General features: G+C 42.3%; 1 protein-coding gene across 1 annotated transcript in view; it reads right to left on the bottom strand.

The window, feature by feature from the left end:
- Positions 1-216: 216 nt before the first annotated feature.
- Positions 217-25,935, bottom strand: part of LOC121856645 — a 40,205-nt gene continuing 14,486 nt past the window's right edge. Inside the window, 15 exon segments of the mRNA XM_042352316.1 lie at positions 217-861; positions 1,516-1,654; positions 3,712-3,842; positions 5,724-5,832; positions 6,065-6,207; positions 6,906-7,013; positions 7,794-7,815; positions 10,450-10,499; positions 10,502-10,599; positions 14,263-14,433; positions 15,034-15,202; positions 16,250-16,409; positions 20,377-20,507; positions 21,565-21,662; positions 23,430-23,532. Coding sequence (XP_042208250.1) covers positions 1,535-1,654; positions 3,712-3,842; positions 5,724-5,832; positions 6,065-6,207; positions 6,906-7,013; positions 7,794-7,815; positions 10,450-10,499; positions 10,502-10,599; positions 14,263-14,433; positions 15,034-15,202; positions 16,250-16,409; positions 20,377-20,507; positions 21,565-21,662; positions 23,430-23,532 — 1,613 coding nt within the window. The 3' untranslated portion in view covers positions 217-861; positions 1,516-1,534.

Below are 25,935 nucleotides of genomic sequence, written 5' to 3'. Positions count from 1 at the left end.
ACTAGTGCGTTTACAGGGGCATCGTTATATAGCCTAGAGTACAGTCCCTTCCTGTGCGTTTACAGGGCTCGTTATATGCCCAGTACAGTCCCTTCACTAGTGCGTTTACAGGCTACCGTCAGGTTTAGTGCAGTGTGGCAGTCCTGTTTTGTTGACATTCGACAGAAGAAACTCCACAATATTAAACTACATGGAATCAGAATTAAAACAAAATTAAAAACAAATATCTCAGTGTAATGATTTGTGAAATGTTTATATATTGACCCCCTGTAAACACACTATTGAAGGGACTGTGCATATAGATTACGAAGCACTCACTAACTAAGAATGACAAACACAAACAATATTGCTGGGGATGGTAATGAATTATAACACACATACAGTAAACAATTGGTCCCAAATATACTACTTTACCAGCAGCAAGGATTAGATAATGTAGACAAGACACAAACACCAATGTGGCAAAGAGGATAAAGTTTTCCATAGGCGTTTGTTTACTATTAACATTTTATGGGTAAATGCCAAGAGATGAGGCTTTCTTGTTCAATGTTTTGATTATTGATTTATGGTGTGGCCTTAATATCTAGGGCTTTAATCACCCCCCGCAACATTATCTTAAACTACAACAACAACAACAACAGCGATATAATTAGCACGACAGAAGCCAGATAAGAGTTGTACACAAGAGCAGGTAGAAACAGATGGGTCATGAAGAGTAGAGGCGCTCTCCTTCATTGTATAGTGTTGTTGTGACTCTTTAGAATACAGGCACTGAGCTCAGTAAGGAGCACGGTAGTAGGAGCTCCCCAGTGTCTTGTGGAATTCGTCCTCTCGTACATTTACCAACTCGGTGGCAGAATCCTGTAAGCAATATATACTAGTTAAGAAAAGATAATATATATTTATCTTCGTGGTGTTATTGTCACTTTTTGGGGACGAGTGTTTGCAAACATTGACATCTCGTTGGCAGGTGAGTTGAGTTCCATCCTATTGTGAGATTATGTTTGTTTCATATACTGTAGAGAATCTGCCCGATGTAACATATATAAAACGGAGGTGATTACTTAGTCTGAAAAGAACCTTAGAGCCAGTTAAAAAGACTTAGAAGAAACAATTAGAAATAAAAAGATAGAAAATAGGTGAAAAAGAAAAGAAAAGTAAATAACATAATAAGTAAATATGATAATAAGTAAAGACAATAATAAGTGAAAAATAGGAACGAAAATAGTTAGAGATAACTGAAAAATAAATATGAAAAATAAAGATAATTAAATATAAAATAAACTATTTACTAACGGCCAGACAACAGACCAATGACAATGACAATAAAATAAGATTAAATACAGAAAAGAAGGGATTAATTACAGTAGACTAGCCAAACCTAACCTAACCTTTACCTAACCTAACCAACCCAATCTAAATTAACATCTTTGTATAATTAAAATTCTAAACAAAGCATCACTTGAATTCCAGCCTTACCTAACAAAAACCTAACCTAACCAAACCAAACCTTACCTTGAAAATAAGATCCTTTCTACCCTGGAATGGGCCGAAGGTGAAAATATCCTGTCCCTTGGTAGCTGTTCTGACGCCCTAAGAATAGGATCCGAATCTCTTCAAGCATGGTACCATTAGAGTGGGGACCGGCCAATACCTGGAGGTGAAATAGAACCAAGTGAGGTGGTGTTCCAGTGTCTTTTAACAGTGGAGCATTGGAGGTGGTGTTCCAGTGTTCCTTTAACGGTGGAGTATTGGAGGTGGTGTTCCAGTGTTCCTTTTAACGGTGGAGTATTGGAGGTGGTGTTCCAGTGTTCCTTTTAACGGTGGAGTATTGGAGGTGGTGTTCCAGTGTTCCTTTTAACAGTGGAGCATTGAGGTAGTGTTTATAAAGAAGGTTCCAGTGTTCCTTTAACGGTGGAACATTGGAGATGGTGTTCCTAAGAGGGTTCCAGTGTTCCCTTTAACGGTGGAGCATTGGAGGTAGTGTTTATATAGAAGGTTCCAGTGTTCCTTTTGTTTTAATAAGGTGGAGCATTGGAGGTGGTGTTAAAAGATGATCATGGGGTTAAATCCTCCTTAAAGAATTAAATCATGGGGTTAAATCATCACACATGAAAATATATACCATCTACTCCATGTAATAAAACCATCATCCTACAGGGTTAAAACTAGTATCCTGTTGTCATCATTCTACAGGGGTTAAAACCATCATCCTACAGGGTTAAACTAGTATCCTGTTAAGTCATCATTCTACGGGGGTTAAAACCATCATCCTACAGGGGTTAAAACTAGTATCCTGTTAAGTCATCATTCTACAGGGGTTAAAACTAGTATCCTGTTAAGTCATCATTCTACAGGGTTAAAACCATCATCCTACAGGAGTTAAAACTAGTATCCTGTTAAGTCATCATTCTACAGGCGTTAAAACCATCATCCTACAGGAGTTAAAACTAGTATCCTGTTAAGTCATCATTCTACAGGGGTTAAAACCATCATCCTACAGGGGTTAAAACTAGTATCCTGTTAAGTCATCATTCTACGGGGTTAAAACCATCATCCTACAGGGGTTAAAACTAGTATCCTGTTAAGTCATCATTTTACAGGGGTTAAAACCATCATCCTACAGGGTTAAAACTAGTATCCTGTTAAGTCATCATTCTAGGGTTAAAACCATCATCCTACAGGAGTTAAAACTAGTATCCTGTTAAGTCATCATTCTACAGGGGTTAAAACCATCATCCTACAGGAGTTAAAACTAGTATCCTGTTAAGTCATCATTCTACAGGGTTAAAACCATCATTCTACAGGGGTTAAACCATCATCCTACAGGAGTTAAAACTAGTATCCTGTTAAGTCATCATTCTACAGGGGTTAAACTAGTATCGTGTTAAGTCATCATTCTACAGGTTAAAACCATCATTCTACAGGAGTTAAAACTAGTATCCTGTTAAGTCATCATCCTACAGGAGTTAAAACTAGTATCCTGTTAAGTCATCATTCTACAGGGGTTAAACCATCATTCTACAGGGGTTAAAACCATCATCATCCTACAGGAGTAAAACTAGTATCCTGTTAAGTCATCATCCTACAGGAGTTAAAACTAGTATCCTGTTAAGTCATCATTCTACAGGGGTTAAACCATCATTCTACAGGGGTTAAAACCATCATCCTACAGGAGTTAAAACTAGTATCCTGTTAAGTCATCATCCTACAGGAGTTAAAACTAGTATCCTGTTAAGTCATCATTCTACAGGGATTAAAACCATCATTCTACAGGGTTAAAACCATCATCCTACAGGAGTTAAAACTAGTATCCTGTTGTCATCATCCTACAGGAGTTAAAACTAGTATCCTGTTAAGTCATCATTCTACAGGTTAAAACCATCATTCTACAGGGGTTAAAACCATCATCCTACAGGAGTTAAAACTAGTATCCTGTTAAGTCATCATTCTACAGGGGTTAAAACTAGTATCGTGTTAAGTCATCATTCCTACAGGTTAAAACTAGTGTCCTGTTAAGTCATCATTCTACAGGCGTTAAAACCATCATCCTACAGGTATTAAAACTAGTATCCTATTCAACCAGTATCCTACAGGTGTTAAAACAAGTAACCTATTAAGCCATCATGCCACAGGGGTTAAACCATCATGCTACAGGTGTTAAACAAGTATCCTATTAAACCACCATGCTACAGGTGTTAAACCACTCACCTTGTGGGCCGGGACACGTGCTAGGTGGCAGGCGTTGTAGTCGACCACATCAGCTGTCCCAGTTTTCTTACACAGCAACTTGAAGTCCAATGCTCGTAGATTCTTCGCCCACTGCGCCTGATTGTTGTCATCTAAAAAAGTATCGTTCAGTGTGGCAAAGTTGTCATATTAGAAAGTCCAGTGTAGTAAATTTGTCATATTAGGAAGTCCAGTGTAGTAAATTTGTCATATTAGGAAGTCCATGTAGTAAATTTGTCATATTAGGAAGTCCAGTGGTAAAGTTGTCATATCTACGGTTGCCATCTACAGGAAGTTCTGCTCAGTGAAGCAAAGTTGTTATATCTACAGGAAACATAATTCTGTGTAAAATAATATAAAACCATAAAGGAACATTATCAAAAAATACACAGTTAAAAAAGTATCTATACCAAATTGTGTTGAAAAATATGGCACAGCGGACGAAGAATTTTAACAACCCCACAGACAACAGGAGTCACAGTGTTCATTCTGGAATTCATCAATCACCCCAAGTACAGTTATTTTCTTGAGTGACCCATTACATATATAGAGTTATGAGGGCTGAGCTGCCACCATTTATGAGGGCTGCTACTGCCACCATTCATGAGGGCTCAGTGCAGTAACAATTCCTGTTACTTTATACTATTGGTGACGATAGGGAGGCTCGTGTAATGATAGTATCAAGCAATAGGGAAGAAATAACGGTAAATACTGTAGGTAAATAATATACACAATTATACAAATACAAAGTTTATTTAAACATGAATATGAAATTAGAAGAAAAATTGGTTTGTACTAACAGACGAAATCTATTACTAGCCCTCAGGCTCAACATACTCACACCATTACTGGGTGGACATATTCAATACACTTCCAACTCTACTGGGTGGACATACTCAATAGCACAACTATGATAGTCACTTAGCACCATAAATACTAGGCAACTGCCACTAACAACACTCAGTCGTCAGGAGTGATACTACAACAGCCATGGGGTCCAGCCACCATGGAGTACTATCCGACGAACTCTGGAGATCCCAGTGGGTTAATTCCACCACACAAATATAGCCCTACTGAGTTAGACACTCATCCACCAATGATGGGGCTGGTAGTGGTGTGTGGCTTGGTGGTCCAGGGTCACCTCGTGGACCGAGCGTTAGGCCAGACGAGCCAGCTATGGGGGCTATAGGTGGTCTGAAGTGTCTGACGGCCGGGTCTCACGAAGGTAACTGATCCCATTGACCTCGGACATGTCCCCAGACATAGTGGATCCACCCTACAGACACGGCTAAGCTGCGTTAGGGACCTGTATGGATGAAGGGACGGCACTTACTCACCGGTGACAACAACAACACGTTTCAGGGGACGTTAAAGACGTAAATATGACTTTACTCAGAGCATATCAACTACGTTACTGTAACACTTGCACAATCAACTATTAATTGGGCAAATCACTTAAAGAAGGGCAAATCACAACCCAGCGTGGAATGGCATACCTGTATGGATGAAGGGACGGCACTTACTAACGGTTAAAATGCCCGCGTGCCTCACCCAAACCAGACCAGGAGTCCAGCTACCCCTATTCCAATGAATTAATTTACGGCAACCCTCTGACGTTGAAATTGAGACTATGAACCTTTTCATTCTCTACTATTATCTTCACTAACAATGCTCTGACTCAGCTATCGAAAGCAGAATTAAATTGATTACAAAGGAATGGATGGCAACAGGTCCCAGCATACAGCGTCTGTCTCCATAGACAAAGGTGGGGAAACAGAGAACGGGGGACGTTTCCACTGGGGGACTCGGAAGGTTTGTGGACGTTTGAGCGTAATATGAATCCTTAAGGTTTTCAGGTTAGCTCTTATCATGACCATTACAGAGTGTCTCAGAATAGTTCCTCCTCCAACTCACAGTGTCTCAGGAGGGGTGAGGGAGACAGGGAGGAAACAGGAAACATGTTTGAAGTACCGTGAAAATCAAAATAAACTCACTTGTGTTTTCGCCTACAGTTGTGTGTTTGACGAAGGCCACATCACCACCTCCTTCCACCAGGCACCTGAAGGCACCTGTGTATCCGTAGAAGGCTTCAGCTGAATTCTCTCACTGCCCTGAGTATTTGAAGTGGTGTATGACGGACCAGAAACCCTTCAACTGTGATAGATGAGGAAACAGATTTGATGACCCCTTCTCAACCTATACTGAGAGGTGAATGTGTTTACAATTAATGTGAGTGAGACCTTACCAGCTCAAAGGACAATATTGACTCAATGTACAGTTACCTACAAAGGTCCGTTCGCCTCTTCCCCGAACCACGAACCCCAAAGATTCAGACTCGTGAACCTGAAGCAGTTGACTGATACATTATTTCGTCTAGTTTGTGTTCACTTCCAGTCAACAGTTTGTAACAGAGAATTGTCAAACTGTCTAGTAAACTGGCATTTTGTAAAGGAGAAGCATTGAACTGTTTCATGTGATCTGAAACCATTAAGGAACTGTTTCATGTGATCTAAGAACCATTAAGAACTGTTTCAAGGATCTAAGAACCATTAAAGAACTGTTTCATGTGATCTAAGAACCATTAAAGAACTGTTTCATGTGATCTGAAACCATTAAGAACTTTCATGTGATCTGAGAACCATTAAAGAACTGTTTCAAGTGATCTAAGAACCATTAAAGAACCGTTTTCATGTGATCTAAGAACCATTAAAGAACTGTTTGAAGTGATCTGAGAACCATTAAAGAACTGTGTCATGATCTAAGAACCATTAAAGAACTGTTTCATGATCTAAGAACCATTAAAGAACTGTTTTAAGTGATCTGAGAACCATTAAAGAACTGTTTCAAGTGATCTAAGAACCATTAAAGAACTGTGTCATGATCTAAGAACCATTAAAGAACTGTTTCATGTGATCTAAGAACCATTTAGAACATAACATATATTTCTTCTGATAATTTAGTTAGCAATAATAACACACTATCCTAACCCTATTCAATATCTCTATCTCTAATTTAACCTAATCATTCCAATTTAATTCTGGTTCAATTCCAATCTAATCCTAACCTAACCTAACCTTACCCTGAGTGACAATATGCGTGTACCTACCTCAGTGCCAACACATAGCTCACAGAGTGACTTGGTTAGTGCCTTGGATCATATGTAGGATCCTTGGCACCTGGGGCACAAGAACTACTGAAGAAGGTGCCAATCTCCCCGGCGTAGTCACAATTGCCTGCCTTCAGAAGACCAGCCTCCAGTAAGGTTACCACAGGAATCTTCCACCCTAGAAAATAAGGTAAGGTTAGATTAGGTTAAGTTAGGTTAGATTAGGTTAAGGTTAGGTTAGATTAAATTAAGTATTGGTTAGGTTAGGTTAGATTACGTTGTTAGGTTAGATTAAATTAAGTATTGGTTACGTTAGGTTAAGTTAGGTTAGATTAGATTAAGTATAGTTAGGTTAGATTAGTTGGTTAGGTTAGATTAGATTAAGTATAGGTTAGGTTAGATTAGGTTAGTTAGGTTAGATTAGATTAAGTATAGGTTATTAGATTAGTTGTTAGGTTAGATTAGATTAAGTATAGGTTAGGTTAGATTAGGTTAAGTTAATTTAGATTAGATTAAGTATAGGTTAGGTTATTTACTGAAGTATTTAATGGATAAAATACCAATTATCTTCCACCATTACATAATACAAATTTGAACAAGGTGAAATGTCATTGATGGATGTGTAATGTGATGCTTAAACACAGGAGGCCCTTGATCAGTGCTGAGAGCGTAATGAGTATTGATTTGAGTTCTGTGTAAAGTTAGACTGAGATGGTCTAGGTATGAGTAGTAAGAGAGTATGTACAGCAGACTCACCTGTACAGCAGACTCACCTGTACAGCACTTACCTGTACATACTAAGAGACTCACCTGTACAGCAGATTCACCTGTACATACTAAGAGACTCACCTGTGCAGCAGACTCACCTGTACAGCACTCACCTGTACATACTAAGAGACTCACCTGTACAGCAGATTCACCTGTACATACTAAGAGACTCCATCTGTACAGCACTCACCTGTACATACTAAGAGATTCACCTGTACAACAGATTCACCTGTACATACTAAGAGACTCATCTGTACAGCAAATTCACCTGTACATACTAAGAGACTCACCTGTACAGCAGACTCAACCTATACATACTAAGAGACTCATCTGTACAGCAAATTCACCTGTACATACTAAGAGACTCACCTGTACAGCAGATTCACTGTACATACTAAGAGACTCATCTGTACAGCAAATTCACCTGTACATACTAAGAGACTCCACCTGTACAGCAGACTCACCTATACATACTAAGAGACTCATCTGTACAGCACCACCTGTACATTAAGAGACTCACCTGTACAGCAGATTCACCTGTACATACTAAGAGACTCACCTGTACAGCAGACTCACCTGTACAGCAGACTCACCTATACATACTAAGAGACTCATCTGTACAGCAAATTCACCTTACATACTAAGAGACTCACCTGTACAGCAGACTCACCTGTACAGCAGACTCACCTATACAATACTAAGAGACTCATCTGTACAGCAAATTCACCTGTACATATTAAGAGACTACCTGTACAGCAGACTCACCCATACATACTAAGAGACTCACCTGTACAGCAGACTCACTCTACATACTAAGAGACTCACCTGTACAGCAGATTCACCTATACATACTAAGAGACTCATCTGTACAGCAAATTCACCTGTACATCTAAGAGACTCACCTGTACAGCAGACTCACCTGTACAGACAGACTCACCTATACATACTAAGAGACTCATCTGTACAGCAAATTACCTGTACATACAAGAGACTCACCTGTACAGCAGACTCACCTATACATACTAAGAGACTCACCTGTACAGCAGACTCACCTATACATACTAAGAGAACCTACCTGTACAGCAGACTCACCTATACATACTAAGAGACCATCTGTACAGCAGATTCACCTGTACAAACTAAGAGACTCACCTGTACAGCAGACTCACCTATACATACTAAGAGACTCACCTGTACAACAGATTCACCTTACATACTAAGAGACTCATCTGTACAGCAAATTCACCTGTACATACTAAGAGACTCACCTGTACAGCAGACTCACCTATACATTCCAAGAGACTCACCTGTACAGCAGACTCACCTATACATACTAAGAGACTCATCTGTACAGCAAATTCACCTGTACATACTAAGAGACCACCTTACAAGCAGACTCACCTATACATACTAAGAGACTCATCTGTACAGCAAATTCACCTATACATACTAAGAGACTCACCTGTACAGCACCACCTATACATACTAAGAGACTCACCTGTACAGCAGATTCACCTGTACAAACTAAGAGACTCACCTGTACAGCAGACTCACCTGTACAGCAGACTCACCTGTACAGCAGACTCGCCTATATACTAAGAGACTCACCTGTACAGAGATTCACCTGTACAGCACAGACTCACCTATACATACTAAGAGACTCCACCTGTACAGCAGATTCACCTGTACATACTAAGAGACTCACCTGTACAGCAGATTCACTATACATACTAAGAGACTCACCTGTACAGCAGATTCACCTATACATACTAAGACTCACCTGTACAGCAGATTCACCTGTACATATTAAGAGACTCACCTGTACAGCAGACTCACCTACATACTAAGAGACTCACCTGTACAGCAGATTCACTTATACATACTAAGAGACTCACCTGTACAGCAGATTCAACTTATACATACTAAGAGACTCACCTGTACAGCAGACTCACCTGTACAGCAGATTCACCTGTACATACTAAGAGACTCCACCTGTATAGCAGATTCACCTGTACATACTAAGAGACTCCACCTGTACAGCAGATTCACCTATACATACTAAGAGACTCGCCTGTACAGCAGATTCACCTATACATACTAAGAGACTCACCTGTACAGCACTCACCTGTACATACTAAGAGACTCACCTGTACAGCAGATTCACTTATACATACTAAGAGACTACCTGTACAGCAGACTCACCTATACATACTAAGAGACTCACCTGTACAGCAGATTCAATTTATACATACTAAGAGACTCACCTGTACAGCAGATTCACCTGTACATACGAAGAGACTCACCTGTACAGCAGATTCACCTGTACATACTAAGAGACTCACCTGTACAGCAAATTCACCTATACATACTAAGAGACTACCTGTACAGCAGATTCACCTGTACATACTAAGAGACTCACCTGTACAGCAGATTCACCTGTACATACTAAGAGACTCACCTGTACAGCAAATTCACCTATACATACTAAGAGACTCACCTGTACAGCAAATTCACTCCATAATACACAAGAGACCACCTGTACAGCAGATTCACCTGTACATACTAAGAGACTCACCTGTACAGCAGATTCACCTATACATACTAAGAGACTCACCTGACAGCAAATTCACCTATACATACTAAGAGACTCACCTGTACAGCAAATTCACCTATACATACTAAGAGACTCACCTGTACAGCAGATTCACCTGTACATACTAAGAGACTACCTGTACAGCAATTCACCTATACATACTAAGAGACTCACCTGTACAGCAGATTCACCTGTATAAAACTAAGAGACTCACCTGTACAGCAGATTCACCTGTACAAACTAAGAGACTCACCTGCTGTTTTTCAATCCCAGTATGACAGGACTTGCCTTTGAGTTGACTGAGGAGGTGATGCTGGAGTCAGCCTTGACCACTGCCACAGCAAAATACGAGGCATCCAATTGTCCATACACTTCTGACAGTACAGGAAACAGCCCGAACTCCCTGAAAGCATAAATACAGTTCCTCCACGAGTACAACAACAGGGGCTGTTATATATTAGGTACAGTCCCTTCACTAGTGCGTTTACAGGGCTCGTTATATAGCCTAGGTACAGTCCCCTTCACTAGTGTGTTTACAGGGCTCGTCATTTAGTGGCCAGTCCCCTTCACTAGTGCTTACAGGGGCTCGTCATATAGCTTAGGTACAGTCCTTCACTAGTGCATTTACAGGCTCGTCATATAGCCTAGGTCACAGTCCCTTCACTAGTGCTTACAGGGCTCAGCTTAGGCAGTCCCCTTCACTAGTGCGTTTACAGGGCTCGTCATATAGCCTAGGTACAGCCCCTTCACTAGTGCATTTACAGGGGCTCGTCATATACCTCAGGTACAGTCCCCTTCACTAGTGCGTTTACAGGGCTCGTCATATAGCTAGGTACAGTCCCTTCACTAGTGCGTTTACAGGGGCTCATCACATAGCCTAGGTACAGTCCCCTTCACTAGTGCATTTACAGGCCTGTCATATAGCCCAGGTACAGTCCCTTCACTAGTGCGTCTACAGGCTCTCATATAGCCTAGGTACAGTCCCTTCCACTAGTGCGTTTATAGGCTCATATAGCCTAGGTACAGTCCCTCACTAGTGCGTTTACAGGGCTCGACATATAGCCTAGGTACAGTCCCCTTCACTAGTGCGCTTGACAGGCCCGACATATAGCCTAGGACAGTCCCTTTCACTAGTGCGTTTACAGGGGCCCGTCAGGTTTAGTGCAGTGTGGCAGTCCTGTGTTTGTTGACATTCGACAGGAAACTCAACAAACTATGGAATCAAATTAAAACAATATTAAAACAAATATCTCAGTGTAATGATTTGTGGAATATTTACTTAGTATATGACTTGCTAATGTAAAACGCACTAGTGAAGGGTTAGGGTATTAGAGTTAGGTTAGTTAGCTATGGTAAGTAGGTTAGGTTAGATAGTTAGGCTAGGCTTGGGTTAGGGGTTAGAGTTAGGTTTGGTAAGGCTAGGGTTAGGGTTAGAGTTAAGTTTGGTAAGGCTAGAGTTAGGTTAGAGTTAGGTTTGGTAAGGCTAGAGTTAGGGTTTGGTAAGGCTAGGGTTAGAGTTAGGCTAGGGTTAGAGTTAGGTTAGGCTAGGTTAGAGTTAGGTTAGGCTAGGTTAGAGTTAGATTAGGTTACAGATTAGAGATAGGTTAGGCTAGGTTAGAGTTAGGTTAGGCTGGAGTTAGGTTAGACTCGGCTAGATAAGGTTAGATTAGGTTACTTAATCTTCAGGTAAACCCATGAACCAACATTAATACTCACACATGGCCTCTATACACATCCCCCATCAACAGTGGTGACGTGAGCAGAACCACTAGCCACAGCACTCAAGGCAGTCACCACCAGACGTAGGCGACACACATTCCAGAAAGGGACGAATCCTGCGGGCGTGTAGTACGTTACGAAGACCCTGGCACTTCTCTGGCCACAACTCTCAACACACAGTCGGACAGGTACTAGGACACCCCAAGCGGTCTATAGTTGTGTCATAGCCAACTGAGGGGCAACAGGCCACGAATTATATGGTGAATCAAGAAGAATTTGTAAAAGGAAAACAGAAAAGATATATGTGTTGGTTTCATGTTAACCCTTTGATGACGATGGCTTAACCCTTTGATGACGATGGTTTAACTTTGAGGACGATGGTTTAACCCTTTGATGACGATTATTTAACCCTTTGATGACGATTATTTAACCCTTTGATGACGATGGTTTAACCCTTTGATGACGATTATTTAACCCTTTGATGACGATTATTTAACCCTTGATGACGATTATTTAACCCTTGATGACGATGGTTTAACCTTTGATGACGATGGTTTAACCTTTGATGACGATTATTTAACCCTTTGATGACGATTATTTAACCTTTGATGACGATGGTTTAACTTTGATGACGATGGTTTAACCTTGATGACGATGGTTTAACGCTTTTGATGACGATGGTTTAACCCTTTGATGACGATGGTTTAACCCTTGATGACGATGGTTTAACCTTTGATGACGGTGGTTTAACTCTTTGATGACGATGGTTTAACCTTTGATGACGATGGTTTAACCCTTTGATGACGATGGTTTAACCCTTTGATGACGATGGTTTAACTCTTTGATGACGATGGTTTAACTCTTGATGACGATGGTTTAACCTTTGATGACGATGGTTTAACCCTTTGATGACGATGGTTTAACTCTTTGATGACGATGGTTTAACCCTTTGATGACGATGGTTTAATCCTTGATGACGATGGTTTAACTCTTGATGACGATGGTTTAACTTTGATGACGATGGTTTAACTTTTGATGACGATGGTTTAACCTCTTGATGACGATGGTTTAACTTTGATGACGATGGTTTAACTCTTGATGACGATGGTTTAACTCTTTGATGACGATGGTTTAACTCCTTGATGACGATGGTTTAACCCTTTGACGATGGTTTAACCCTTTGATGACGATGGTTTAACTCTTTGATGACGATGGTTTAACCCTTTGATGACGATGGTTTAACCCTTTGATGACGATGGTTTAACCCTTTGATGACGATGGTTTAACTCTTGATGACGATGGTTTAACTTTTGATGACGATGGTTTAACCCTTGATGACGATGGTTTAACCCTTTGATGACGATGGTTTAACTCTTTGATGACGATGTTTTAACTCTTTGATGACGATGGTTTAACCCTTTGATGACGATGGTTTAACCTTTATGACGATGGTTTAACTCTTTGATGACGATGTTTAACTCTTGACGATGGTTTAACCCTTTGATGACGATGGTTTAACCTTGATGACGATGGTTTAACTCTTGATGACGATGGTTTAACTTTGATGACGATGGTTTAACCCTTTGATGACGATGGTTTAACCCTTGATGACGATGGTTTAACTCTTGATGACGATGGTTTAACTTTGATGACGATGGTTTAACCTTGATGACGATGGTTTAACCCTTTGATGACGATGGTTTAACTGATGACGATGGTTTAACTCTTGATGACGATGGTTTAACCTTTGATGACGCTGGTTTAACCCTTTGATGACGATGGTTTAACCCTTTGATGACGATGGTTTAACCCTTGATGACGATGGTTTAACTCTTTGATGACGATGGTTTAACCCTTGAGGACGATGGTTTAACCCTTTGATGACGATGGTTTAACTTGATGACGATGGTTTAACCCTTTGATGACGGTGGTTTAACCCTTGAGTATGATTATGATAGTGAAATAACCCTTTGAAAAGAGTATTTTAATCCTTTGAGGACGATTATTTAACCTTTGATGACGATTATTTAACCTTTGAGGACGGTGGTTTAACCCTTGATGACGATTATTTAACCATTTAAGACGATGGTTTAACCCTCCAGGACTCAAAGTTGAGACACACTACAGATTGATAGATATTAATATTGTACAAGTAAATATACCTAACCTAACCCCATCCAGTAGCATTAATTTAACTTAGGTCCGTCGAGCTGTTACACTCTGTTAGCAAGTACTATACAAACAGGCTCCCGTTAACACAACAAGAAATCACCATTTTAACTCCATCATAATTTAGCTGTGATAATTGTTTGTAATTTTAGATTAGGTGAGAAATTTAAATACTTACGTTCTTAAGAAAATCACGGGCGTCACATGTGGTTGGCGCACGTGAAGGACTGATGGCGTGTTGAGACGGAGCAGACCATTGGCCCACGGTCTGAGGGTAACATCGCCAGATTGTGAGGTCAAAACCGCTAACTCCATTACTTTTGATAGAACGGCCACTTCCTTCTTGTTTCTGTGTAATAAAAGGATAAGTTTCACAAGGGAGTATAGTTATTCTTTCTTATGTAATACCTGTCAGATTCATTTAAAAAATAGGGGAAAGATTAACTAATTTTGTTCAGTTCAGATGGAAAAAGTCACATTTGGATATCCTATAGAAACGAATATTATTTTGTCAGTGGTCTTAGGTACAAATAAATTAAATATCAATTAACCTCAACATAATAAAAATCATATACTACAGATAACAACAAAATTAACACAAGATGTACTAACGTGCGTAGTTCGAGCAACCCAAGAATTCCATGGTCTAGCGGCCCAATGACAAGGTTTAGTGGAGTCTAAGTTTTCCACCCGGCCATCAGGACACAACAAGCCATAATTATCTGCTATAACCTGTAAGAAAAATGAAAATAACAGTCACTTATCATCATTCTTACCCAAAATAAAGAACAATGTTTAAATAAATGGGAAATATTGTATATAAAATAACTCACGTCAGTTCTGGCTATCAAAGTGAGAAAATAAAAGAACTTTATGTATGAGTTACATTATTCCTAGACAAAAAAAGAAATGTTTTAATAAATGAAGAACTAATCAATATAAAATCAACATCAGTTCTCTCCTTGAAAATTCTCTAACAGCAGAGAGTTTTGTCCAAGCTACATCTCCGGATGAGTCGACCAGACACCTCAGCGCGCCTTTGTACCCAGCGTGGTCATCATCCCTACCACAGCGGCCAGGGTTACGACATATAGTACATAGGCTGCGGTACTTTTCCTCTGTAGGTTAAGTAAGGTTAAGTTAGGTTAAGTTAGGTTAAGGTGAGATTAAGTTAAGATTAGGTTAAGGTTAGGATAAGGTATTCAATAATCAGGTGAAACAAGCGAGGGTGCCTAAACTTCATGTCGTTCTCAGTTTGTTTATATAGTTATGACTAAATAAGCGACTCAACTTCACCGGTGGTCGAGTCACCAGTGTCTCTCTGACTCACACCTCCTGAAACTGACTCACAAATCCTGAAACTGACTCACACACTCCTGAAATTGACTCACACCCTAAAACTGACTCACACCCTGAAACTGACCCACACGCCTAAAACTGACTCACAAATCCTGGAAACTGACTCACACACCCCTAAAACTGACCCACACGCCCTAAAACTGACTCACCAAATCCTGAAACTGACTCACACACCCTGAAACTGACTCACACCCCTGAAACTGACTCACCCTGAAATTGACTCACAAACCCTGAAATTGACCCACACACCCCTAAACTGACCACACGCCCTAAAAACTTACTCACTCCCTGAAACTGACCCACACACCCTGAGGCAGCTCACACACCCTAAACTGACCCACACGCCCTAAAACTGACCCACACACCCTGAAACTGACCCACACGCCTTAAAACTGACCCACACACCCTGAAACTGACTCACACACCCTGAAACTGACTCACACACCCTGAAACTGACCCACACACCCTGAAACTGACCCACACACCCCTGAAACTGACCCACACACCCCTGAAACTGACCACACACACCCTGAAACGACCCACACGCCCTGAAACTGACCCACACTCCCTAAAACTGACTCACACCCTGAAACCGACCTACACACCCTGAAACTGACTCACACGCCCTAAAACTGACTCACAAATCCTGAAACTGACTCACACACCCCTAAAACCGACCCACACGCCTAAAACTGACTCACAAATCCTGAAACTGGCTCACACGCCCTAAAACTGACCCACACACCCCTGAAACGACTCCACACCCCTGAAACTGACTCACACACCCCTAAAACTGACCCACACACCCTGAAATTGACTTACTGAGCTGGATATTCGTCGCGTTATCAGGGACCCAATCTCAAGGATACAAGCCTGGCCAAAGTAATTAGATATGGCCCTCAGATCGTGTTCAACTACCGTCCTTGTCTGGTTGCAGTCCATTTTAATTTCGCCTTTCTCCAGCAGCTGAAAAAATAGTGAAGAGGAAGTCAAAGGAGGGATCAGGAGAATTCAAAGGGTAATACAGAGAAGTCAAGGGGAGCGATCGGGGTTAAAGGGCGGGGGATACAGGAATTCAAAGGGATGCCAAAGGGAGGAATTCAAAGGATGTTAAAAGGGAGATTCAAAGGAGGGTCGAGAGAGAAAAACAAAGGTTTAGAGATTCAAAGTTAAGATTCAAGGAAGATAACGAACATGGATTACTAGAAAGTCAAGGAATGGCAGTCACAGAAAATGGAAGGCAATGAATATGGAAGTCAAGAAAATGGAAGTCAAGCTGAATAAGTGATTTTTCTGGCACCTGTTGTCTCTGGGTGTGTAGCAGACAACAAGGAACCAGCATACCTGATAAACACCAATAATGGTTCATGTTACAAAAAAGTACCACGAACATCATCACATTACCTTGATTCGTATATATAGGCTATTCAAACCGTACTTAGCCCAAATATAACTATTCTAAAGATTTATTGGATAGGTTAGTAAAAGTTTGGTTAGTTTATATGTCGCAAGAATAATATTGTAAATGATTTTCCGTCGCTGTTCGTGGTAATATTTTAGCTCTCCATTTTGCGTTTTGGAAGCCTAGTTATTGGAAGTTGTAAATGGATTTTTCTAATTGTAAACTAAGATCTCTATGATATTTGAATATTTATACATATTGGGATGAACTCTTTTTATATTTAAACCAATAAATTAACACAGGAGAATGATTTTTTGGCGGGAAGTGTTTAAATTTTCAAATCAATCAAATTTCTTTTTTATATAATGTAAACGTCCATAAATAGAATTGCATAATTTTTCAGTTTATAACATGAAATAATAATGCAATTTAACACCGTATGAATATTTATTAAAATGAGATAGACGAAAATTTAGACAGCCATTTGACTGAACAACTGCCAGAGAGAACTAAGATGGCGGGAAGGATTACTAGTATGATTTTTATCCAGTGTTTTTTATCCTATTTTACCTCGTATGCTGGTCTTATAAACGCTCTATGATAACTCCTTTATTATAGCAAGTGCTCGGATGTCGCTTCTCAACAGGACTCCGGAATGAAGGTAGGAACGTTATTGATTGAGTTTTAATAAATTCTTGTTATTATTATTATTATAATTATTATTATTATTATTATTATTATTATTATTGTTATTATTATTATTATTTATTATTATTGTTATTATTATTATTGTATTATTAGATTAGGTTGGGCTGGGTTGGTTAGGTTGGGTTGGGTTAGATTAGGTGGGTTAAGATTAGAGTTAGGTTAGGTTATGCTAAGTTAGGTTAGGTTGGGTTAGTTAGGTCAGATCTCGAGGCAATTTGACCAGCTCATGCAGACTCTTTGCATAGTCGCCGATGACTTGCTGGCTAGTGTAGTGTGTATACAATAAATGACGCGAGATTATGAAGTTACGATAAGAAGTAATTTATGAATGATAACACCTGTAAAATAACTTTAAAAAATATAATATTTAAAAGTTAACTTACTTTTAATATTAACTGAAGGTTGCATACTTAAAATACCATAATAATATTGAAATACGACTGTTGAAGAAAAATAAACGAAAATACCTTACATTTCAACCATAACTACTATATATTGTGCTGTGGTCTGGTAGTGGTATTAATTTAGGTTAGGTTAAATTTAATTATATTACGATATCTTAAATTATGTTAATTATGTTAGATAAGGTTAAGTTGACTAGGTGATGTTAGTAGTGCAATAGTAGTAATATTATGGTAGGGGTAGTAATAGTGGCAGTATGGTAGTAATAGTAGCAGCTTGGTAGCAGTAGTCGTAATATGGTAGTAATAGTAGCAGTATGGTAGTAATAGTAGCAGTTTGGTAACAATAGTGGTGGATGCTTCAAACGCATTCAACATACTTAACCGCAAGGCTGCACTGCACAACATCAAGATCAAGTGTCCAAGCTTTGCGATGTATGTTGAAAATTCGTATAGGAATCCATCAGACCTCTACATAGTAAACAACAAGGCTCTAAGAGGTGATACCATCCTACAGTCGACCGAGGGAACAACACAGGGGGACCCCGTTGCAATGGCAATGTATGCAATAGGCCTATCAGTGCTCCAACAAGAAATAAAGTTTGAAACAACTGGGGTCAAACAAGTGGCATATGCTGATGACCTTACAGGAGCAGGAAAAGTGGAGGACATCAAAAAGAGGTGGGACCTGGTAACATCGCGAGGTCCACAAATAGGGTACCACCCAAACGCCAGCAAATCCTTCCTCATCGTGAAGCCAGATCATTATGATCGGGCTTTGGAGGTTTTCGGCGAAAGTGAGGTCAAAATAACTAAGGACGGCCAAAGACATCTAGGCGCAGTAATTGGCACTACGGACTTCAAGACCCAGTACGTAGCGGGAAAGGTGAATGAGTGGGTGAGCGAAATCCAAGCTCTATCGGAGATCGCTAACACAGAGCCACATGCGGCCTTTGCAGCATTCACCCATGGAGTCAAGCATCGTTGGAACTACCTGATGCGTACCATCCCTGAGATCGGACCCCTCCTCCACCCTTTGGAAGAAGCAATCAGTGTCAAGTTCATTCCCAAACTAGTGAAACACCCTGACTTAACCCTAGCAGAAAGAACACTTCTTGCACTTCCACCAAGACTGGGAGGGATGGGACTAACTAATCCAGAGGAGATTGCTGACTCTGAACATCAAAATTCACTTAAGCTCACGGCAGCCCTCACTGACCACATAATAGCCCAGAATGCAACAGGGGAAGTGGACACCAGCGAAGTTAATAAGATCCGTAGGTCCATTACAACAGATCGGCAGCACTGCCAAAATGACATGTTGCAGCAACTATTGCTGCATGTTCCAGAAAATTTGACAAAAAGTAGCTATAGCGCAGGAGGTGGGCGCCTCGAACTGGTTAACTACGTTACCGATAAGGGCAAATGGTTTCAGCCTTAACAAACAGAATTTACAGATGCCATTGCTCTAAGGTACGGTTGGCCAGTAGATGGTTGCCCTCCCAATGCGTGTGTGGCTCTCCTATGATGGCGATCACGCCATGGTCTGCAGAAGGGGGCTTCATATGCATGAGGCATGACGAGGTAAGGGATCTCACAGCAAATATGTTGAAGGAAATCTGCCGGGACGTCATGGTAGAACCGACCCTCCTTCCACTGGATGGTGAGATCTTCCAACACAGGACTTCAAACACATCTAACGAAGCCCGTGTGGACGTCAGTGCTCGAGGATTCTGGACGCGGGGACAGCAGCTTTCTTGACATCAGGATTTTTGATCCCATGGCCGTTTGTCACCGTAACCTAGCTCGATGCTGCATAGGAGGAACAGAACGACAAAGAAGAAGGGCATATGGGAGAGAATTCAAAATGTTGATCAAGGCAGCTTCACTCCTCTAGTGTTCACAACCTCTGGTGGGATGGGCCCAAGTGCAAGATGTTTCTACGCCAGACTCGCGGAGTTGATCTCCGAACAGAAGCAGCAGCCCAGAAGCTATGTTACAGCCTGGATGAGATGTCGACTGTCCTTCTCTCTCTCCTTCCGTCGGCTGCTCTGCCTCCAGAACAGAGCTTCTGCCCCTACTCCGACAACTGCTGCAGATATTGACTATGAGGCAACAGTCACTGAATGCCGCATAGATCTGCGGCTCAACTAATTTAACACAGATAGGATAGCTTCTTATGTATTAGGATATTTAATATTAAGGTAAATAAATGGCGGCGAAGGTGTGGCTATTGGGGGAGGCTGGAGGCCACGTATGGTAGTAATAGTAGCAGTTTGGTAGTAATAGTAGCAGTTTGGTAGTAGTAGCCATAGTATTAGTAGTAGGTGAAGTAGTATGGTACCAGTAATAATAGTAGTAGTGGTGGTGGCAATAGTAGCCATAGTAGTATAGCTGTAGTAGTAGTTGTAGATTAACTTACGTGCGAGAAGGGTATATTCCAGCCGGCATTTCTGGCATATCCCGTGTGACAAGACTTGGAGCCTCTCAGACTAGCCACACTCTTAATCTTGGTCTTCCTCACCACTGCCACCCCCTGGTAACGCCACGGCTCTGTAACACCAGTAATGTAACACCAGTCATGTAACACCACGTCATGTAACACCAGTCATGTAACATAAGAAAATAAGGAGTCTGCAATAGGCCGGTTGGTCTGTGCATATGCAGCTCCTGTCGAGAGTTACTACCACTCTCTATCATCCATAAATCTGTCTAGCCTCCTTTTAAAACTTTCCAGCGTTCCCGCACTTACTACAAAGTTGCTAAGCTTGTTCCACTCGTCCACCACCCTATTTGTGAACCAGTTTCTTCCTATCTCCCTCCTAAACCTAAACTTATCCAACTTAAATCCGTTGCTCGAGTCCTATCCTGCTCGGATATTATAAGAACTTTATCTATATCCTTTATTGATTCCTTTCACCCACTTAAATACTTCTATCATATCTCCCCGCACTCTTCGTCTTTCTAGGGAATGCAAGTTAAGTTTCTTTAACCTATCCTGATATGGAAGGTTTCCTAGAGTCCGGAATAATTTTTCGTCTTCTTCGCTGCACCGACTCTAGTGAATTGATATCCATTCTATAATAGGGGCACCAGAACTGAACCGCATAATCGAGGTGCGGCCTGACTACCGCAAGATATAGTTGCAATAAGACCTCTGCACTCTTGTTACTTACACTTCTAGATATAAAACCCAATACTCTGTTTGCCTTATTTCGAACATTAACTCTGTTTTCTAGGCCGTAGGTCCGGGCTTACACCAGCCATGTAACACCCTAACTTAACGCTAAAATGTGTTAACCCTACCCCACCTAACCTAACCTAACCTAACCCCACCTAACCTAACCTAACCTAACCTAACCTAACCTAACCACCTAACCTAACCTAACCTAACCCACCTCACAACCTAACCTAACCACCTAACTCTAACCTACCTAACCTAACCTAACCTCCCACCTAACCCCACCTAACCTAACTCCCTAACCTAACCCAACCTCACCTAACCCTAACCTAACCTAACCCCACCCTAACCTAACCAAGCCTAACCCTAACCCCCACCCTAACCAAACTCTCCATCCAGCTCTTCCGGATCACAGTGATAGGCTATGACCTGTATCTCGTCGTACAGCTCCTGGCGGTGAAACGTCTTCAGGTTGTGTTGGTAGCAGGTCAGCTTCCTTCTTCATGATCTTGTGTAAACAGTCGTATCTGCCGGGGCAAAATAGATACTAGGATGAGTGTGGTAAAAAAAAATATTTAACGGATTTTATATGTCCGTTAGAATAGGGTGTCCGTTAGATTGGGTATCCGTTATTTAGAGGGTTCGTTAGATAGGGTGTCCGTTAGATAGGGTGTCCGTTAGATAGGGTAACCGTTAGATAGGGTATCCGTTATATAGAGGGTCCGTTAGATAGGGTGTCCGTAAGATTGGTGTCCGTTAGATAGGGTGTCCGTTAGATAGGGTGTCCGTTAGAATGGGTATCCGTTAGATAGGGTGTCCGTTAGATAGAGTCCCTTATTTAGAGGGTCCGTTAGATAGGGTATCCGTTATATAGAGGGTCCGTTATATAGGGTGTCCGTTATATAGAGGGTCCGTTAGATGTGAAACCTCCATTTAACGAACTATATGGGGAGAAGTCCGTTATATGCAGGTTTCACTGTTCGCTATATTGGGTTACCTTAATGATTAGCCCCTCCTCCCCCTCCTCTTCCTCCCCTCCTCTTCCATCTTCCTCTTCCTCCTTCCTCTTCCATCTTCCTCGTTCCTCTTCCCCTTTTTCTTCCCTCCTCCTCCTCCCACCTCTTCCCTTTCCTCCACCTCTTCCACCTCCCCCTTCTTCCCACCACACCACACCACCACACCACACCACACCACACATCACCACACATCACACACCACACCACACCACACACCACACCACACCACACACCACACCACACACCACACCACACCACACCACACACCCCACCACAGACCACCACACACACCACACCACCACACACCACAGACCACACCACACATCACACCACACCACACACCACACCACACCACACCACACACCACACACCACACCACACCACACACCACACCACCACACACACACACCACACCACACACCACACACCACACACACACACCACACACACCACACCACACCACACACACACCACACACACCACACCACACACACACCACACACCACACCACACCACCACACACCACACCACACACCACACACCACACCACCACACACCACACACACACCACACCACACCACACACCACACCACACACCACACCACACCACACCACACCACACACCACACCACACACCACACCACACCACACCACACACCACCACACACCACACCACACACCACACACCACACACCACACCACACCACACCACACACCACACACACCACACCACACACCACCACACACCACACCACACCACACACCACACCACACACCACACCACACCACACCACACCACCACACACCACACCACACATCACACCACACCACACACCACTTCACCACACACCACACCACACCACACCACCACACCACACACCACACCACACCACACACCACACACCACCACACCACACCACACACCACACCACACACCACACACCACACACCACACACCACCACACACCACACACCACACACCACACACCACACCACACACCACACACCACACCACACACCACACCACACCACACCACCACACCACACCATACACACCACACACCACACCACACCACACCACACACCACACACACCACACCACACCACACCACACACACCACACCACACACCACACCACACCACACACCACACACCACACACACCACACCACCACACCACAGACCACACCACACCACACCACACACCACACCACACACCACCACACCACACACACACACCATACACCACACCACACCACACACCACACCACCACATTACCTGTCTCTTCCTTGAACACAGACCAGGTTGATGGAGGCAGAGGCTTGGTCTTCAGAGTAGGTCTCACAGGCAGGCTGGATCTTAGGCGTCACACACAGCTTAACTGTCGGTGGATACATTGTATACTGAGTGATACATGGATACATAGTTGGATGGATACATGATTAGGTGGATGGATACATAGTTAGGTGGATGGATACATGATTATGGATGGATACATAGTTGGATGGATACATGATTAGGTGGATGGATACATATTTAGGTGGATGGATACATATTTAGGTGGACGGATACATAGTTGGATGGATACATGATTAGGTGGATGGATACATATTGGAGTGGATGGATACATATTTAGGTGGACGGATACATAGTTGGATGGATACATATTTAGGTGGACGGATACATAGTTGGATGGATACATGATTAGGTGGATGGATACATATTTAGGTGGATGGATACATATTTAGGTGGATGGATACATAGTTGGATGGATACATGATTAGGTGGATGGATACATATTTAGGTGGATGGATACATGATTAGGTGGATGGATACATAGTTGGATGGATACATGATTAGGTGGATGGATACATATTTAGGTGGATGGATACATGATTAGGTGGATGGATACATAGTTGGATGGATACATATTTAGGGTGGATGGATACATATTAGGTGGATGGATACATGATTAGGTTGGATGGATACATAGTTGGATGGATACATATTTAGGTGGATGTATGCATAGATAGATGGATATATTTATAATTAGATACATGGGTAGATTGATGTATACATAATTAGAGTACATGTATACATAGGTAGATGATCATATACATACAAACATACACAGGTAGATACATACACAGTGGATATTTGTAGGGGGTGAAGTTAGGGTTGGTTAGGGTAGGTTAGGTTAGGGGTGGTTGGTTAGGTTAGGTTAGGGGTGGTTGGGTTAGGAGTGGTTAGGTTAGGGTTGAGGGGTTGGTTAAGGTTAGGTTAGGGTGGTTAGAGTGGAGGTTAGGTTAGGGGTGGTTAGGTGGTAGGTGGGTTAGGGGTGGTTAGGGTGAGTAGGTTAGGTAAGGGGTGGTTAGGGTAGGTGGGTTGGGTTAGGGGTGGTTGGGGTAGGTTGGGATTGGGTTAGGGAATTGGTTAGGGTAGGTTAGGTTAGGTTAGGAGTGGTTAGGGTGGTTAGGTTAGAGTTAGGGTGGTTAGGGAGTAGTTGGAGTTAGGTTGGGGGTGGTTAGGGTAGGTTAGGTTAGGTTAGAGGTGGTTAGGGGTAGTTGGGTTAGGGGTGGTTAGGTTGGGCTAGGATTGGAGTTAGGGGTGGTTAGGTGGGTTAGGATTGGAGTTAGGTGGTTAGGGTAGGTTAGGTTAGGTTAGGGGTGGTTAAGGGTGGTGGAGTTAGGTGGGGGTGGTTAGCAGGTTAGGTTGGGTTAGGGGTGGTTAGGGAATTGGTTAGGTTAGGTTAGGGGTGGTTAGGGTAGGTTAGGTTAGGTTAGGGGTGGTTAGGGGTGGTTGGGTTAGGTTAGGGGTGGTTAGGGTAGGAGGTTGGGATGATTAGGGTAGGTTAGGTTAGGTTAGGAATTGGTTAGGGTAGGTTAGGTTAGGTTAGGGGTGGTTAGGGTGGATGGGTTAGGTTAGGGGTGGTTAGGGTGAGTTAGGGTTAGGTTAGGGTGAGGTTAGGGGTGGTTAGGTTAGGTTAGGGGTGGTTAGGGTTAGGGGTGGTTAGGGGTGGTTAGGTTAGGTTAGGGTGGTTAGGGTAGGTTAGGTTAGGTTAGGGGTGGTTAGGTTAGGTTAGGGGTGGTTAGGGTAGGTTAGGTTAGGTTAAGGTTGGTTAGGGGTGGGTTAGGTTAGGTTAGGAATTGGTTAGGGGTAGGTTAGGTTAGGTTAGGGGTGGTTAGGGGGTGGTTGAGTTGGTAGGGGTGGTTAGGGTGAGTTAGGTTAGGTTAGGGTGGTTAGGGGTGGTTAGGTTAGGTTGGAATTGGTTAGGGTAGGTTAGGTTAGGTTAGGGGTGGTTAGGGGTGGTTAGGTTAGGTTAGGGGTGGTTAGGGTAGGTTAGGTTAGGGGTAGTTAGGGGTGGTTGGGTTAGGTTAGGGGTGGTTAGGGGTAGGTTAGGTTAGGTTAGGGGGTGGTTAGGGGTGGTTAGGTTAGGTTAGGGGTGGTTAGGGTAGGTTAGGTTAGGTTAGGGGTGGTTAGGTTAGGGTAGGTTAGGTTAGGGTGGTTAGGGGTGGTTAGGTTAGGTTAGGGAATTGGTTAGGTTAGGGTAGGGTTAGGTTAGGGTGGTTAGGGTGGTTAGGGTAGGTTAGGTTAGAGGTGGTTAGGGGTGGTTAGGTTAGGTTAGGGGTGGTTAGGGTAGGTTAGGTTAGGTTAGGTTGGTTAGGTTAGGGTAGGTTAGGTTAGGGGTGGTTAGGGTGGTTAGGTTAGCTTAGGTTAGGGGTGGTTAGGGTAGGTTAGGTTAGGTTAGAGGTGGTTAGGGTAGGTTAAGTTAGGTTAGGGTAGG

This window comes from Homarus americanus, unplaced genomic scaffold (assembly GCF_018991925.1).
Source record: "Homarus americanus isolate GMGI-L3 unplaced genomic scaffold, GMGI_Hamer_2.0 scaffold55594, whole genome shotgun sequence".
Lineage (NCBI taxonomy): Eukaryota > Metazoa > Arthropoda > Malacostraca > Decapoda > Nephropidae > Homarus > Homarus americanus.
Note: the sequence above shows the minus strand (reverse complement) of the source record. Positions and strands in the feature narration are given on the sequence as shown.